Source organism: Acipenser ruthenus, chromosome 8, assembly GCF_902713425.1.
Source record: "Acipenser ruthenus chromosome 8, fAciRut3.2 maternal haplotype, whole genome shotgun sequence".
NCBI lineage: Eukaryota > Metazoa > Chordata > Actinopteri > Acipenseriformes > Acipenseridae > Acipenser > Acipenser ruthenus.
Genome location: NC_081196.1, coordinates 52,798,674 through 52,817,094, shown reverse-complemented (window position 1 = coordinate 52,817,094; position 18,421 = coordinate 52,798,674). Strand labels below are relative to the sequence as shown.

General features: G+C 39.0%; 3 protein-coding genes and 1 non-coding gene across 5 annotated transcripts; 3 read left to right on the top strand and 1 right to left on the bottom strand.

Annotated features, from left to right (window-relative positions):
* Positions 1-1,216: 1,216 nt before the first annotated feature.
* LOC117407529 (centrosomal protein of 97 kDa-like) lies at positions 1,217-10,713 on the bottom strand. Of its 2 annotated transcripts, XM_034012660.3 has the most exons (12): positions 10,643-10,713; positions 10,412-10,493; positions 8,927-9,069; positions 8,511-8,669; positions 7,312-7,413; positions 6,738-6,851; positions 6,137-6,303; positions 5,736-5,900; positions 5,138-5,271; positions 4,353-4,992; positions 3,926-4,001; positions 1,217-3,581 (listed from the first exon to the last, which is right to left on the bottom strand). In XM_034012660.3, the coding sequence occupies exons 1-12, from the start codon at positions 10,655-10,657 to the stop codon at positions 2,949-2,951; spliced, it is 2,430 nt and encodes an 809-aa protein (XP_033868551.2). In that variant the 5' UTR covers positions 10,658-10,713; the 3' UTR covers positions 1,217-2,948. The 2 variants fall into 2 exon arrangements, with proteins under 2 accessions (XP_033868551.2, XP_033868552.1); XM_034012661.3 differs by lacking the exons at positions 10,412-10,493; positions 10,643-10,713 and adding an exon at positions 9,870-10,400.
* On the top strand, positions 10,573-15,374 carry LOC117407531 (large ribosomal subunit protein eL24). Its single transcript, XM_034012662.3, has 6 exons — positions 10,573-10,698; positions 10,826-10,901; positions 13,303-13,413; positions 13,967-14,103; positions 14,409-14,472; positions 15,245-15,374. The coding sequence occupies exons 1-6, from the start codon at positions 10,694-10,696 to the stop codon at positions 15,323-15,325; spliced, it is 474 nt and encodes a 157-aa protein (XP_033868553.1). The 5' UTR covers positions 10,573-10,693; the 3' UTR covers positions 15,326-15,374.
* On the top strand, positions 14,732-14,801 carry LOC117407548 (small nucleolar RNA SNORD2). The gene has a single exon (XR_004545073.1). It is a non-coding gene; the product is annotated as a small nucleolar RNA SNORD2 (small nucleolar RNA).
* A 1,866-nt stretch (positions 15,375-17,240) lies between the features above and the next one.
* Positions 17,241-18,296, top strand: LOC117406546 (isocitrate dehydrogenase [NAD] subunit gamma, mitochondrial-like). The gene has a single exon (XM_034010619.3). The coding sequence runs from the start codon at positions 17,241-17,243 to the stop codon at positions 18,294-18,296; it is 1,056 nt and encodes a 351-aa protein (XP_033866510.3).
* The last annotated feature ends 125 nt before the right edge of the window (positions 18,297-18,421 follow it).

The window sequence follows — 18,421 nt, the reverse complement described above, 5'->3', positions numbered from 1 at the left end:
GAGACCACTGCAAAATTATCAGTTTCTCTGGTTTTACTATTTATAGGTATGTGTTTGGGTAAAATGAACATTTTTGTTTTATTCTATAAACTACTGACAACATTTCTCCCAAATTCCAAATAAAAAATATTGTCATTTAGAGCATTTATTTGCAGAAAATGACAACTGGTCAAAATAACAAAGAAGATGCAGTGTTGTCAGACCTCGAATAATGCAAAGAAAATAAGTTCATATTCATTCTTAAACAACACAATACTAATGTTTTAACTTAGGAAGAGTTCAGAAATCAATATTTGGTGGAATAACCCTGATTTTCAAGCACAGCTTTCATGCGTCTTGGCATGCTCTCCACCAGTCTTTCACATTGATGTTGGGTGACTTTATGCCACTCCTGGCGCAAAACTTCAAGCAGCTCGGCTTTGTTTGATGGCTTCCTAAGTTAAAACATTAGTATTGTGTTGTTTAAAAATGAATATGAACTTATTTTCTTTGCATTATTCGAGGTCTGACAACACTGCATCTTTTTTGTTATTTTGACCAGTTGTCATTTTCTGCAAATAAATGCTCTAAATGACAATATTTTTATTTGGAATTTGGGAGAAATGTTGTCAGTAGTTTATAGAATAAAACAAAAATGTTCATTTTACCCAAACACATACCTATAAATAGTAAAACCAGAGAAACTGATAATTTTGCAGTGGTCTCCTAATTTTTTCCAGAGCTGTATATACATATATACACTTTATTTAAAATAAGTCCAACTCGGAATTACAAACATTTAAATATGAAGGATTACAAAGAGAGGTTAACAAAAGTACATGGCTCAGGTCTTAGCACACTGTTGGAAGACTGACACAACAGGAGAGCACCTATCTCAGAGCAACATCACAATATACACTACTGCAACCCAAGGTGTAAAATCACCAGATTCTGGGCTTACAACTGCAGAAATAAAATGGAAATAAGAACACAGCAACCACCAAGAGCTCTATCACTTTGTTAGCCAACACACATAAAAATGGCTTCTTACATTACCATGCAGAATGGAAATCTAATCATTAAAACCTCCCCTCCCATTTTTCATAGTATAGTTTGGCCACCAAAAAATGTCTCACAATACTGACCCATTCAAAATGTTGGTCCATTTTTATACTGTCATTATCACAAAATGACACAGCCCTGGAAAGTCTTATTTCTTACTTAAACAAAAATCAAAAACAGTAGTAAACACTTTTATTTCAACAATTTAAAGAATTACAGCCTACAAATGGTAGGGATAATCTTACATGATCAGCAGTTTACACTCAGTATGATTGCGTGATTAAACATTCTGTAGGGCAATCTCTGGTCAATCAATCAAATCAAACAGCACCTTAGTCCAAAAGCAGACCACGAAAGCATGCAACAGTGATCCCGGGGTCAAACTAGACCATAGGAATTACAACCTAGACTGATTAACCGCAGTATAACTTTTACACTAAACCAGAACAGATTATTGTTAATAGCCCCGTGGTGCTGGTTTGTTACGTGTCAGTTGAACAACACTGGAATCAATGTCTATAATGTGCACCGATATCAAGAATGTTTAGACCAAGATTTACAGCAAGCAGGACGCACGAAGCTCTGAAATCGGTCCACTGCTGCATTAGCAGTTTTCCTTTAAGATTATAAAGAATCCTTTCTAATGTTCTACCAAAAGTTACAAAAACAGTCTTTAACCTAGAGTCATCCTCAGAAATCAGTAAACTTATTGGACCATTTGGTAAGCGAAAGATTTGAAGAGTTATCAATCATTTTGATGACTGGCAATGATTGATAACTTTATTAAAGAAATTGTTCCCATATTCCACAAGCGGTTTCTAGCAGGTGAGGGTGGATTATTATCTGCATTAATACAGTAACGAGTGAGCAGATCGATACCAGCTCTCCAGTTAATTAAGTTTATCAATCATTTTCACATCACGCACACACACAGCTAAGTACATAAAGTCCTTTTCTTTTACAATACAAACCTGCTTCTCTGCAAATTACACTTCATTTTTAGCCACAATTTAATATGGAAATGCCATGCACTGGCCATGCAATAGTAAAACAGGCAAAACTAAGTTCCAGCATTCTGGATGTGCATGAATTGAAGGAGGTTCTTCTGGATACAGACCATTACTAGTTTTAATGTATCTTCAAACTGGGGAGTCCAAATTATTCTGGAACTAATTTGTATATAGCTCATTGAGAGGCAGTGAATATATGAGTTTCATTTAAAATCAACACAAAACATGCACAGGTTTGTGTTTTAATTTAGCTTTTTAAATCAATACAGTTGCAAACATAGGTATAGGAACAATAACTATTAATTTAATCAAAATCACTGCCTCTGCTAATTGTAATATAGTATGTATTCATAATAAAAATTATATATAACTATAGTTCAAATGGTATGTAACAGCTGCACTGGCAATGGATATTCATAAGAAGGACTATACATTTTCACAAACACTTTAACATCCTCAAGTGCCTTGGGTAGAAAGATTGCACCCCAATTCATGATAATTACTGTCTGTGATTGCCAGTATGCAACGCTGTGTGGGAGCCATCCTGAAGGAAAGAGTTTTATGGACAGTTTAGCCTAAAACACTACGAGAAGGGTATTGGAATGCAATGTAAACAGAAAGTACAATATCTTTTTTTTATTAATATTATACAGGGCAGACTTCTAGGCATATACGAGTGTAGTCTGAAATGTACATTTTGCAAAGTTTAACCCTTAGGTTTTGAAGTTTGAGACAACAGTTTTAAAATGTTGGTGATTCATTCCCCTTAGTTCTGTGCTTGGTGAGGGCAACAAACTGAAATAAGATAGTTCTAATGGCCCCAGTTATCTGTGCAGTACCCACTGAAAGTTACGGCTGTGGCAAGCACTCTTACATGCCTTCTTCCACTGGCAGGCCTTACAAAGCTGGCTCCACCCTCTTATCCTGTACCTCTGGACTGGGAGACCGGTCGGCCTGCAATACTGCCAATATCTCTTGAGGAGGAAGAGGAGGACGTGGGGGAGTCTCTCCCACCTCTGCAGAATTGGGTCTGGGGCTCTCTGTCCTCTCCACAGCCCGGTCCTCTGCCTCCTCCAGCTGCTGGACAGAATTTAGATACTGCTCAAGCAGGCCGCTGTCCTGTTCACTCCTTGAACTCTCCTTGCTGTTTACCTCCTCGCCCAGTTCCGTGCCTTCCCTGTTCTCAGTCTGCGCCTCAGTGAATGGCCGCACAGTCTCTATAGATGCCCCAGTGCCAGAGCTCAGGGTCTCATCCGTAGCGCACTGGCTAGAAAGCAGGGTATGCCTTAGCTTGTCAGATTCGCCCCCACCAGCAGAGGAGTGGAAGCCAGAGTCAGGGAAGGACTGCTCGCAGCAGTGGGATGCTGGTCCTTCAGTGCTGAACGCCAGAGAGTTGTTTGGTTTGTGATCATAGGGATTTGAGGAGGAGAGAATGGATGGAGCCAAAGTGCTGGATGAAGGACTCTCCCGCTGGGAAACAGATTGAAGCTGCTGGTTTACAGACTGCTGCCACTGCTGGAAGTACTGAAGCTATATAAAAAAATAAAATAAAAAACAAATAAAAAAAACACACAGATGCCACATAAGATTTTTCTACCATAGTCAGAAGACCTTTGATTTTATATGACTACCAGTGATTTATTTCATTTGAATGATTGTGAAGATGGCATGTTCAGAAATGTATACAAATTAACAAAGAATGTTGTAACAGAAAGTAAAACTCAAAACTCAGTCATTTCCTGTTTTGCTTCAGCCAGCATTTACAGTCATGTGAGGCCAAACCACACATATCTTAAACAAAAGACACTGAAAAGAAATCTGGATTTGAAAGAGGAACCAGTGGTTAACATGTCCTAGGACCTATTGTGAAATACCTGTTTCCACATGAATTTTACAGCCTCTTCTTGCACAAGCCTCTGTATTCGCTCTTCTTCATACTCCTTTCTCAGCCTGGAAAATGCAACAGTAAGGCTTGTGTAAATGATCAAAACAGACACTGCTTTGTAAAATAAGCTTTTTTACAAAAGAAAAATTGAAACAATGTTATTCATTGACATTTTATACTATAACTTACTAAAGCCATACAGTTAAATTGGGTAAAATAATCTTGAAATCCATAGGTTCTTTTTAAGCATATCTAAATGCTGCTGCAATTAAAGAATATATGAATGATGGGTGATTTATTGACCCCTTTACTAAAATTACTAAAAAAATACAGTGGAATGAGGCAGTATTAAGCTTGCTGTTACAACGGTAAAATTACAGTGGTTTACCAATAATATATTAAATTTATTATCTTACTGTCTTAATTCATCAGACAGGAACACAATGTGGTCCTGCATTCTGCGCAGGCGGATTTCAGAGCGAACTTCCTTAACCCTGGGGTTGAAACGCCTGGTCCAAAAGCCTCGCCAGCATGCCTGAATTCTGATGGCCGCTTCATTCAAACCATGAAGGATACCTTTCTCTTCCTCTTCCTCAGTAACGGTTTGCTCAGACCTCTCTTCAAAGGGCAGCGCTACCTCCAGCAGATTGCTTCCAGTCACAGAGGCTGCAATGTCACAACTGCTGTGACCCTCTCTTGCTGCCTTCCCAACAGTCTGCTTCTCTGTCCAGTCTGGCTCCTTAGCCTCACTCACCCCGGTCTCTGCACTATTTCTGAATTGCAGGACTGTACCATCAAGGTCCTTGTCTGACACCTCCTCCCTTTCAAGCTTCAGCTTGCGGGTAGGTGACAGAGGGGACATGCCGGAAGTCACAGGCATGAATGTGGACTCGGAGGACAGAAGGCTGCTGTTCAGCTTGTCCTCGTCTGTCTGGACATCTTCCAGGTATAAGGGCTCATTGCGGGATGAAGAGGATTGTGTTGACTGCTCAGCAGCGTAGGAGTTATCAGTAGACAGACTCATTCCCAACCAAGTGTTGATCTGAGGTATAGGCTCTGAAGCACAAGGTGAAAATAAACAACAGGTTTTTTTAAGATAATTATTCATTTAACAAATAAAAAGAGTGTGGACTGGTATGACTACCACTGAGTGCCACCACTGCACACTCCCCGATTGTGTGATCTAGAGGGCAATTCCTACCTCTGTCAGCGGACCCCAGTGGTGTGTGTGTTGGACTGCAGTGCTCGACTGGGAGTTGAACAGGTCGGTTTGGTGTGGATGAGCTGGGGAGACATCCTTTCTGAAACTGCTGCTGCAGCTGTTTCTGATGGAGTCTGGACAACAATATTTATATTTAGATTTTTTTTTACCAATTATGACCAAAACATTTAAGTGTTCATGTAGTGTTAAAAAGTAAATGTTGACAACATTTATTTTAGCCTTACTACCTTCTATGATTGAGGGTTTTATAGTTATGAGTGAACACTAAAGTGTTGGATTATTATTTTAATTTATAATTAATAATCTGAACTATATAAACTTGCCATACTTGAGGAAAGTACTGTTTTTTTTATTCCTATTCCTTTAATGATGAGAAACAATATTTAAAGCTCTGTCACACTTAGAAGACAAGACCTTTGGACAGCATAACAGGACAAAAAGCGAACACAAATGTCGCTGTTCTGTGTGTATTATGGAAAACATTTTCAAATTGGATTTCGGATGAAGCTTTACTTTACAAAAAAAAAAATCTGATCTAATAGAATTGCCTGAGGAGTGAATATCTTCACAGTCCTACCTTTGTTTGTTTAGTATCTTCTCCAGTTTGGCATCCTCTGCAGACTGCAAGGCAGGGGTGGATGACAGGGGGCAGACTGAAGCCAGGTACTGCACCAGCTGGATGTGCTGCCCAGGACGGTACAATCGCCCTTTGCCTTGACTATAGAGCCACTCTGCCTTCAACCTGGAATAAAAAATATCAGAATTACCAGTGCCCTTGCATTAATATAAAAAGAACAGCTTATGAACATGTATTATTCTCCATTGTGGATGCATATCACTGCCTGGGGATATAGTGGAGGTGGTTTTTGCATATATATTAATACTTTAATACTCCCAATTCCCAATTACATCACGACAGACATCATATCAAGAGGTTTTCACTGACTGAATAATAAGGAGATACTGCCAAATGCATACCCTTCCTTCTGTGACACAATGTAGCCATCCAGGATCTTGAGACTGAGGCACCAGCTGACTATGTAGGGCCGATAGTCGTACCCAGGAAGGGAGGGCGTAGCCATTACACAGGGGTTGCTCATAATGGACAGCTGTTCCAGTTCAGAGAGCGAAGTCAGAAAAGAAACCTGGAATAAGAAGCATTGGTCCTGTGAATTACAATTTGAGTTACAATGGTGGAGCTAGAGGGCTCAGAGAATTGGAGTTTGACCTCTGATGTCTGCTTTTGATCCTGTTTAATGTGGTCTAATTGAAGGAACAGTACTTTCTTCACTCTTTTTGTTACTAATAATTGAATAGCATACTTTGGGCTAGATTAAAGGAGAATAATATAATATCTTTAAGTGTACAAGGTGCTTTAACCTTTAAAATATTGTATATTATTTAAATACTGTAAAGAAACTAACCCTGGTGGTGTGTTCTTTGCTAATTCTGCCCTCTGCTGGTGAGAATAAGCTACAATGCTATATACATACTACAAAAAGTGGTGGTTTTCTAATACTACAGGGATGCATAAAAAGTAAATAATGTTTTTTGTTTTTTTTTAAATCCAAGCTAATACCTCATTGAGATCACATATTTCATTTTCTGCCAAAGACAGGATGTTCAGTCCTGTAGGCAGATGAATTGGCACAGTGCGCAGGGTTGTTATGATGTTTCCATGAAGCAGGAGAGTCTAGTTAAAGAAGCAACAAGATTAAAGTAATGGATACATATCAGCATGAATTTAAACCTGAATCCTTAAAGTAAAAATACATTCTGAGAAGCTTGGTAATGAAACATGTCTACGTTTTTACAAAAAGCGTTTAAAAAAAAAACAAACAACAAATTGTTTGTGGGAAAAAAAAAAACCCAATACATAACCAGCGACATAAAACTGGTGGTTAGGACTGAAAGGTGTACCAAATTGATTTATACCATTTCACATGAAGTGGTGAAAATTGTACTTCCGCTGTGTATAAACACTAGTAATAAGGCAAGAACAACAGTATATTAAATGCAAGACAAACTTTAAATTGCGCGAAATATTGACCTTTCTATTAAAGTAAATGTCCCATTAAATATTGGTACCTGAAAATTACAACAGAACCCCCACTTCTACTCTAGTTTACACAAGGTTACTGGAGTGACTTTACCTTTAATGAGGGAAGCTTTGAGAGGTCTCCTATCTGCGAAATGTTGTTGTCAGACAAGTCCAGGTGCTTCAGCGCCACACAGCTGTTTATCTGATCAATTACCTGAAATATAAAAAAGGTCAGTTAGCCATCATGTGATATTTGTAACTGATTGTTTACATTCGTTAAGTTGCATTGTTTATACTCTTGTTGAGGCAATATGCTTTAAGGTATAGTGACCTATAAGAATTAAAAAATATATCTGCATTTTGCAAGATTGATCCTATGCTTGTGAACTCAAGAAGAATATAATTGACTGACAGGTTGATTTATCCAACTCCAGATCTACCTTTACCCACTTGTCCAATCACTGCATACAGCAAGCGGTTAATGATTATTATTATTTATTTATTAGCAGACACCCTTATCCAGGGCGACTTACAATTGTTACAAGATATCACATTATTTTTTACATACAATTACATTATTAATTTTGTACACATTATTTTTTCATACAATTACCCATTTATACAGTTGTTGTTTTTTTTTACTGGAGCAATCTAGGTAAAGTACCTTGCTCAAGGGTACAGCAGCAGTGTCCCCCATCTGGGATTGAACCCACAACCCTCCGGTCTAGAGTCCAGAGCCCTAACCACTACTCCACACTGCTGCCCCAAGTCACCTAATTTGTGGAAGGAACTGGAGGAGTTAAGTTTGTGTTTTTATGTAAAACATTGCAATGGAAAATGTCTTGGATCATTGCAGCGCAGCTGTACAGGAATGACTGAACCCAAGAAAGAAACACAGCTGCATGAATCAAATCAATGCAGAACTGTTAATAGGTTAGGCTTTAATGTACTGTGTTTGTTTTTTCTTCTCTTGTGTGGCATGCGAGGCGCTGGTGTTTCGAATCTTGTATCTATATATGGTATCATTAACTAACTCCTTTACAGATTAAGGCCTACACCAAAAAAAAAAAAAAAACTACACTATTTTATGCTTTAGTTTCTTTTTTTTTTTTTTACTGTATTATAAATTGTATTGAAGAAATACATTTTAGAGTTATATTGAACATGAAAATGTAGAGTCATTGCCTCAACCATTCTTTTTTATGTTGTCCCTGTGGAAATGGAGAAATCTTTGACTTTCATGTTAACCTCTCACCTACAAATAAAGCCTCTAAACAAAACGTTTCCTTTACATGTTAGCAAGAAAGCTACCTTGATGTTGTTCCCGGCTAAGTTCAGCCACTCCAGATGCCCCAGGTCCTTTAGCCCTTCGACATACCCAATGCTGTTATTGGGCAAGTTCAGTACCCTGAGGTTCGTCAGTTTGGCTACTCCCATCATCCGCACAAGCCGATTGTTGGCCACAGACAACTGAAATAAAGAATTTATTAAAAATAAGACAGAGAGATTAAAGGACAGCCAGCTTCCCTTCATTGTGTCCAATCTGTATTTAACCAGGTAGGAAAGAATCTTGTAAAAACAATTGATAGGAGAGGTTTAAATAGTGCTCAATGACGAGTCCATGATTATCAGAAAATGAAATGGTCACTGCAGATAAAGAAAATAGAAAAACGGTTTTACAGTTTTAGTGAGAGCATTATTAACCAGCCCCTTCCATCAAGCTGTACCTGCATTAACTCTTTACACTTCTCCAGATGCTCCAGTTTTATGATCTGGTTCTTGTCCAGGATCAGCGTGTGGGCTCCAGCAGGGCAGGGAAACGCTGGCTCCAGCTTCTGCAATCCCTGGCCTGACAGATCAACCACAGGTCCTGTGCACAGAATAAAAAACAACAAATCTGTGTTAGGACATGCAAAAAATAAACAATGGAATTCCAACCACTGAGCTGAGGAAATACACTTGATTTCCCATAAAGGTCGTCCGGGTTACATTGGTTCTTCTCCACTTTTATAAGTACTGTACCTCTACATTTTCAATTATAACTTGTCTGGACTGATTGTGTCATAAGAATTGCAGCAGATCAACATTTTTGCTTGTGCTTATGTGTTTATTCTGCAACTTGAACCAGGATACACAGGTGTTGTTTCAGGCACCCACCAGTGTAAATCTATTCACAATAATCATCTCACAGCTTCTGGACTAATAATGTAGTTCTCCCTAATTGGATAATAAACAAAACATGATGTACAAACAGGGTACAGTATTTGACACCAAACTAACTTGCAGCCAATGATCCAGTTAAAATTCCCAGGCTGCTAAAAGCACTCCCATAAAATGTGTCCCAAATTATGAGGTTAATTTCACATTTTTACATGCGTGTTTTGTTTGGCACTGGTTTCCATGATATGAGATATAAGATTAACACAGCATTAAAGCTAATGAGAAATGATTATAACGCTGATTTAATTATAAATATGAGGCTTGATATTGGGTAGTGGGCTAAAAGTAACAGTGGCAACTTTAGGTGAGTTACAACGGACAGGCAGCCAAACTGTCACCGAAGTCTGTTCCATCACATACACTTCAGCTTTACGAAGCACGGTCCAGTCTGTTTGTACTCAATAATAATAATAATAATAATAATAATAATAATAATAATACAATTCTTACCATATTCGTCCAACGTGAGACTCGAAACACCCATTTTGCAAGACTGTTTATCCAGTAGTAACTGGTAGTAATTATACTGTATTTTTATTTCACTGTACAGTTCACGGTTTTACTTAGTTCAGACTGCAGGTTAACTGGCTGATGACATTTACGCAGCGTTGCTATGCCTGCCAAACAACATTTACACAGTATATATATTTAGTCCAAATCATGACAGTATCAGCCCGTGTATGTACCAACCCACACCTGGCCAACTGCCTGTCGCCAGGGAAGCGAAAAAACTCATGGGAGCTGTAGTTCCCCACTGAAATCACATCCATTCAATCAAATGATATTCACATATTAACAAAACTACAACTCCCTTTGCGCATCGCGCGCCATTTGTCTTGCGTATTTCAAAACAAACCAGGGTTACGCTGCAAATGAACACAAATTCAGAGCTGACAGCCCCTCTACGTTTTAACGATAAACTCGAATCGTGTCATTAACACCATATTTACACAGAACCGTGTACTGAATGCCCAGTAAGTTACTGCAGTTACCTTCAATCTGTGCCATATTACAGTCTTCACCCCATTCAGATGCCGCCATACTTCCCGCTTGTACTAACGCCAGGCAACGGGTCTGACAAATGACTGGTCACATTAATTTAACAAAACATAATTTTAAATCAACACTTATAAAACAACGTGAAATTACTATAATATCGTTTGAGAAAGGCGCTTTATATTTTAATTTAGTCTTAAAATAAATAATTATGTACCAATAGGTACCTGTGCCCGTCCCATGAGCCTCTCTTTCTTTTCGCCATCTTAGCCGCAGTCATGAAGTGAGTGATTTTGTTTGTTATCCGGAGCCATCGGCGCTTAAAATGAATAAAATAACACACATTAAACAATCATATGGCATTATGGTGTTTCAAAGTTTAATAATTATATTGTATTTCTTGAATCCAGGGTCGAGCTGTGCAGCTTTAGCGGGTACAAAATCTACCCTGGACACGGTAGGCGGTACGCCAGGATAGACGGAAAGGTAAAGAGACACCGGCTTTCTACCCATTTGTTACAGTTTAGAACATTGTTAAAATAATAAAAGCCCAGTAAAGACATATCGACGTAATTTAACTGCACACAGTGTTTTGCGCGCTAGTTTGTTAGTGTGTGAATATACATGACATGACTGTTCTTTGCCATGTGTGGAACACGTAAGCTCAGCCCCAGTGTGTAATTCTTTACCAATACGTATTAATGCGGCGAAGGAACGTACTACAGCCAATTTCCGTACGTTTATGGTATGTTGATTACAGATCATACACACAATCCTCATTTAATTGGTGCTGTTCATTAAAATACTTGCCATTCTTGCTTGGCTGGTTAGCCATAAGATATGCGCAAAAATATTATATATCTTTAATACTGACAGCACATTTTAACTGCATTCTACGGGTTGCGTTGTGAATGAATTTTGAGGTCAAGTACCTGTAGCTACTTGTTAAGCCTTGCTGTATCGTGTGTTTTAAATTGAATTTCTTCATGGATCTGATGCGTCTTTTAAGTTTTATTGCTGAGGTAATTGTATAGTGAAGAATGACGTACCATTCTATAAACTGTCTGACTCGAGCATGTTGCACTAAGGTGTAATTACTCTGTAAATATAGATTATTTATGTACAGTGTTTGCAGTAAAATCTTGTGTGTTTTAGTTGGTGGTTTTATTTTAGTCGTTCACAACTTCTTATCTTACTGCCGATTGTAAGATGTAACTTGTTATATGGCAGATTAAAACACAATGTTAAATGTTGGCCCTAATTATAATGGCTTGTTCACCTTATTGGTGATCTGTGGTTTGATATAAAAAAAAAAAGCCTGCCTTCTGAGGGGGGGCAGCATTAGTTTTGGAGATTTGATCTGTACCATGTATTGTGCACAGGGGGGACTGTAAACATGACTAGCACTATGCCTGTGCATAAACTGGTAGTCTTTAAATATCCATGTCATAATTGGTATGAACATAAGTTACAAAAGAGAGGAGGCCATTTGGCCCATCTTGCTCGTTTGGTTGTTAGTAGCTTATTGATCCCATAATCTCATCAAGCAGCTTCTTGAAGGATCCCAGGGTGTCAGCTTCAACAACATTACTGGGGAGTTGGTTCCAGACTCCCACAATTCTCTGTGTATAAAAGTGCCTCATATTTTCTGTTCTGAATGCCCCATTATCTAATCTCCATTTGTGACCCCTGGTCCTTGTTTCTTTTTTCAGGTCAAAAAAGTCCCTTGGGTTCACATTGTCAATACCTTTTAGAATTCTGAATGCTTGAATCAGAACACTGAGTAGTCTTTGTTCAAGACTGAATAGATTCAATTCTTTAAGCCTGTCTGCATATGATATGCCTTTTAAATCTGGAATAATTTGCTGCTCTTTGCACTATTTCTAGTGCAGCAATATCCTTTTTGTAGCGAGGTGACCAGAACTGAACACAATATTCTAGATGAGGTCTTACTAATGCATTGTAAAGTTTTAGCATTACTTCCCTTGATTTTAAATTCAACACTTTTCACTATGTCCGAGCATTTTGTTGGCCTTTTTTATAGCTTCCCCCTCATTGTCTAGATAGACATTTCTGAGTCGACATATGATCCTAGATTATTTTCATAGATTCCTTCTTCAATTTCAGTATCTCCGCACATTTATTGCCTGCGTGCAGTACCTTACACTTTAATATAAAATGCCATTTGCCATGTGTCTGTCCAGTTCTGAATGCTGTCTAGATAATTTTTAATGACCTTTGCTCCTGCAACAGTGTTTGCCACTCATCCTATTTTGTGTCGTCTGCAAATTTAAGTCATTAAGGTAGATTATTTAGAGCACAGGACCTACTACTGATCCCTGTGGTATTCCACTGGTTACCTCGCTCCATTTTGAGGTTTCTCCTCTAATCAGTACTTTGTTTTCTGCATGTTAATCACTCCCTAATACTTCTGCATGCATTTCCTTGAATCCCTACCGCTTTTAGTTTGAGAATGAATCTTTTATGCAGGACTTTGCCAAAAGCTTTCTGAAAATCTAAATAAACCATGTCATATGCTTTGCAATTATCCATTGTCGATGTTGCATCCTCAAAAAAATCAAGCAGGTTAGTTTGACACGATCTCCCTTTCCTAAAACCACACCGACAGTCTCCCAGGATACTGTTACCATATAGGTTGTTTTCCATATAGATCGTTAGTAACTGCTGGGTAACACCAGTATAAATTGGAAATCCTAGTGAGTTGGTTGCTTTCATTATTCAGGGTATGGGAAACTAGTACACCCTAAAACTACCCTACAGTGTGTTATGTTGATTAGAATGATGCTGTACATGGCCTTTTTTTCTTATTAATGTTAAAATATTTCTCTCTCCTTTCTGATATAATGGTTTGATTTTTTTCTAATAGGTTTTCCAGTTCCTGAATGGAAAATGCGAGGCTGCTTTCCTTTCCAAGAGGAATCCTCGGCAGATCAACTGGACTGTTCTGTACAGGCGCAAGCACAAGAAGGGCCAGTCTGTAAGTGTTTACGTGGCTTAGTTATTGAGCTTTCATGTCTGTACAGTGGTGGGGAGTTTGAGAACCCCAACTGTTCATATAAGGAATACAGTTACTCAACAATAAATATTATGCTATGTATTTAGAATTGGAAAGAAAGGCTGTTAACCCTTAATCAATAGACCTGATTATGGAGTTTGACTTTGCATCAGCTTATCCTGTTGTACATTAGAAATTAAATTCTGTTGTCCTAATTATAAGATATTCTGTTACCCTGTGTGTACTTTGATTGCAGATGTACTTATGATTTGAAAAAACATAACTTTCATATATTCGGTCTTGGCAATAACACAAAATGTAAATGGGGGAAATAGTTAAATGTATGCTATTTTTAAAAAAGTTGCTGCTGGGCAGTTTTTGATTAAAACCAAGCCGTTTGTATGGCAATGATTTGCAACTCGAGGGAACCTTGTGTGCACAACTTGAATCTTGCTGGAACTGACGGGCAACTCCAGCCCACAGAGTGGCTTATCAAGCACCATTTCTTAACTATGCCTGTGTTTCTTCATTGTAGGAAGAGGTGCAGAAGAAGCGAACCCGCCGTGCTGTGAAGTTCCAGAGGGCCATCACCGGCGCTTCTCTGGCAGAAATTATGGCTAAAAGAAACCAGAAGCCTGAGGTGCGCAAGGCCCAAAGGGAGCAGGCTATCAGGTGAGAGAGAGTTGAATTTATGTACAGCTTCTGTGTTGGGTGGCGAGTTCACAAGTGACATTTTTGGTTCTGACTACAAACCTGTGCAGGTGGGTGTAACCTAGAACCAGTGATGTACAAGTTGCTGCTATGGCAGTCTCTATCATTTTTGGTTCACTTCTGCTGAGCATCTCAACTGTCATACATGTATGGCCCCAAGTATCTTCGACTAACTTATTTTCACATGTAATTTAAAATATGACTAGGGATATACCATTGGTTTTGTACATTAATTGAATTAATGATGTTTGTTTGAATATAAACAGGGCTGCTAAGGATGCTAAGAAGGCCAAGCAGGTAACCAAGAAGACATCTGCCCCAAGTGCTAAGGTAAGATAACTAATAAGACTGGAGAGTGTGTGTGTGTGGTTGTTTTTTTTTTTTTGGGGGGGGGGGGGGACCATGTCTCGCAAACTGCAACGGAGCTATGTTAGGTTAAAGGTTAAGTTTAAGTACGCTTGTTGTTACATCACCATCTCGCAACGAATGACAATTCTCAAAACTTGTGGACATGGTTTTCCTGATTCTGAATTGACTCAATTTGCAACCACACTCCAATCACTGCCTCATAGTGACTCTGCAACAAAATGAGTGAAATGATGCTTTACCATCTTTCGGGACTGACCTAAAATGGAGACAGCCTTTTCAACTGATCACTCATTTTGGGCTAGGGGGCCTTACTAGATGCCCTCCGATATTATGTAATTTCCCAGGCCTTGTCTTTTTTTTTTATACAGTTGTCAAATGTACAGCAAGGTTGTTGCGTTAATGAAGCTCGGCTGAGAATAAAATGTAATTCTTCATTTTGGCAATGCTATAGGAGTTAATAAATTACAAATACCTGTAGATATTAGCTGTGTGCGTTTCAGAACCCTGGACATATATATGAATTCTGAAGTGTTTAGTTATCTGTGTAGGCATACAATATTTTTAGTTGGTTCCAGATTTGTAAATGGATACTGGTTAGTTTTTGTTTTATGTTTTCCTTCTTATATTGTTAAAATGCCTTCATCTTGTCCATTTCTATAGCCTGACAGTTTGGAAAGAATACTGCGGATGAATAGGATTAGTGGAACTGAACATTGTATTTTTCTCTTTGCAGGCTCCAGCTAAGGCTGCACCTAAACAGAAGATCGCCAAGCCCACAAAGGCCCAGCAACCACGTGTTGGTGGAAAACGCTAAACAAAATTTAATTGTCAAGGATATGTAATAAAAAGCTGACATTTCCAAACACTGTGTCATGAGTATTTATCTGCAAGGCGAATAAAGCTTTTTAAAGTGGCATATAGTTCTAAGAGTTTTTGCTGCAATGGTAAAACAAGCATTTTGAAAAGACCTGGTATAAAAGTTTGCCAATTTATCAAGTTTCTTTTTAGCACTACACTAATGATACAGGCTCCTGGTTGAGCAATTGAAGGCTAGTGCATCTTGGGATCTGCTCACTAATGTAACAATACATATTTTTACAGATATTGGATACCAGCTGGTACAGTTTTATGAACATGCTTTTAGTATACCACTTTGAGTTATGTGAGTCGCACAGACTAAATCCAGCACTAGCAACAATAATACTAATGTTGGAACCCACAATGCATCTTGCTTTATACTGCAAAAAAAGGACACTGCTTTATCAATGTTTCCAATAAAGGTCAGCTGCTCTGTTACTACTCAATAAGGGAATGGTAAAAAGCACAGCTGAGAGGACTCCTGTTTTAAAACCACTGCTTACTAATCAAGTGCTTCAAGCAGTGGCTTAAACCCTGTCTGAAAGCTCACTCTTTCAGAGGACAGATGATTGATTAAAGGAACTCCCTTATTCAGATACCTTTATTAACTTGATTATATTGTATCACACCATAATTTACTCATACCCTCTCAACCAATTGAGCTTCTGCTGTAATTTATATTTGTTTTCTGATTAAAAATAATGGATTTCCATTGCTTGACCAGTAATTAAGTTTTAACTCAAAAACTTCTTGCATGACTAAGGCTTAGATCAGATTTAATGTTATTGTCATCGCAATAAGCAGAGTCGGTAAGGCATGGAATTTATTTTTCTCCAGGTTTGTATTAGTTCTTCCATTTGTATGTCGCATGTCCCCCGTCCCCCGTCCCCCCCACATTTAGCTGGATAATTGGTGGTTTATTCTATACTGTTCTGTACGTACTGCCTTTATGTTACGCAGCTGTTCCATCATACAGCTCCATTTACAGCCGTAGCGGGGGATCGGACATCATACAATCCCACAAAATGTTTTCCACAGCACGTACATCATAAACTTAATTAAATTTAAACACTCATCATTATCGTACCTCTGTTTTTTATTATATTTTATAAAATGCTCTATTCTCATTTCTACACCGAACTCTAATTCCTTGGTCTCTGTTTACGGTTTTACATAATTCTGCGTTCCACCAGACCACCCCCAAATACAGAATACACTTTTCTCACAAAGTTATAAACTTCAGTCCCTTTGCTGCTCTTTGATCCATACACAAAGAGTATCAAAAATTATAAATGCACACATTCAAGCTTTATAGCTCAGGAAGCAACGTAAGTCCATTTGTTCTTCCAGCTAGCTTTTTTCTTACTGAGAAACATTTAACGTTTAACATATAGTACATATATGTTTATATAATTGTGTGTGTCTGTGTGTGTGTGTGTATATATATATATATATACACACACACACACACACTTTAGCAGACATTATGGTTCTAGAAAAAGTACGTTGATACCGTTCACCAGTAAATCTTCATTAAAACACTGCATTAAATACTTCATATTATTTGAAATACAGATGTATTTAATTTATGTAATGCGGTGATGAAAAAATGGGTGTGGTTTAAATACTAATCGAAGCATTGTAGTGATCGTGCGCTGTTTGGTTTTGAACCTTCTGCACCTCCTTCACCACGTGTATTTGTTTACTTCCGAACAGCGCCAGTTGGAACTCCGCTAAATATTAAAATGACATTGCTTTCGAAGCTTGGTGCGCTGTCTAAAAGCTCGCTGCCTTCCAGGGTTTGTTACTTACCTTCTCAGCTCCGGACACATATTTTTTCGGGAAATGTGCCCCCAACACAGCCGGGGCAGATGTTCACTACGAACTTATCCCAAGTAGCTGCGTCGCCACCTGCGCCTAAAGGAGGAAGATATGAAGCCACTTTGATCCCTGGTGACGGCATTGGACCGCAGCTCCTAGAACATGTCAGGCAAGTGTTTGTAAAGGCAGCTGTACCTGTAGACTTTGAGATTGTAAACATCAATTCCCGCACTTCAGATGACAAGGAAGTCATGAAGGCCATTGCCTCTCTTCAAAAAAATGGTGTGGGACTGAAGGGCAACATCCAGACAGATCACAGCCAGCCCCCTAACCATAAGTCTAAGAACCTCTTGCTTAGGACCAAACTTGACCTTTTCGCCAATGTGATCCACCATAAATGCTTACCAGGGGTTAAAACCCGACACAGCGGCATTGACATAGTTATCATTAGGGAGAACACTGAGGGGGAGTACTCATGGCTGGAGCACGAGAGTGTGCCAGGGGTGGTGGAAAGCTTAAGGATTATCACACGATCCAAGTCCCACAGGATTGCCCAGTACGCTTTTGAGCATGCCCGCAAACATGGGAGAAAGAAGGTGACAGCAGTCCACAAGGCAAACATCATGAAACTGGCTGATGGGCTGTTTCTCGAGTGCTGCAGGGAGGTGGCATCAGGCTTCCCAGATATCAAATTTGAACAGCTGATAGTGGACAACACCACGATGCAGCTGGTCTCCAGACCAACTCAGTTTGACGTGATGGTCATGCCCAACCTCTATGGCAATGTGGTGAACAGTGTCTGTGCTGGCCTAGTGGGAGGGTCTGGATTGGTAGCTGGAGCCAACTATGGTACGAAATGTGCCATTTTTGAAAGTGGAACAAGAAACACTGGGAAGAGCCTTGTGAACAAGGACATTGCCAACCCAACAGCTATGCTTCTGGCAAGCTGCCTGATGTTAGACTACCTGGGATTAAAGGAGCACTCGAATATCATACAAAAAGCCATCATGAGGACCATGGGGGAGCTGAACATTCGCACTTTTGATATCGGGGGCTCTGCTTCCACTCAGGAGGTGATCAACTCAATTCTCCATCAAATAAAATAAAAAATAAAAACCACAGGCAAAATCTAGCAGGAAAACAGCCCTGAGGATTTCACAAGACAATTCTGTCTTCAGATGCACTGCATCCAAGAAATAGCTCCTGAATAACGCAGTAGTGGAAAATAAAA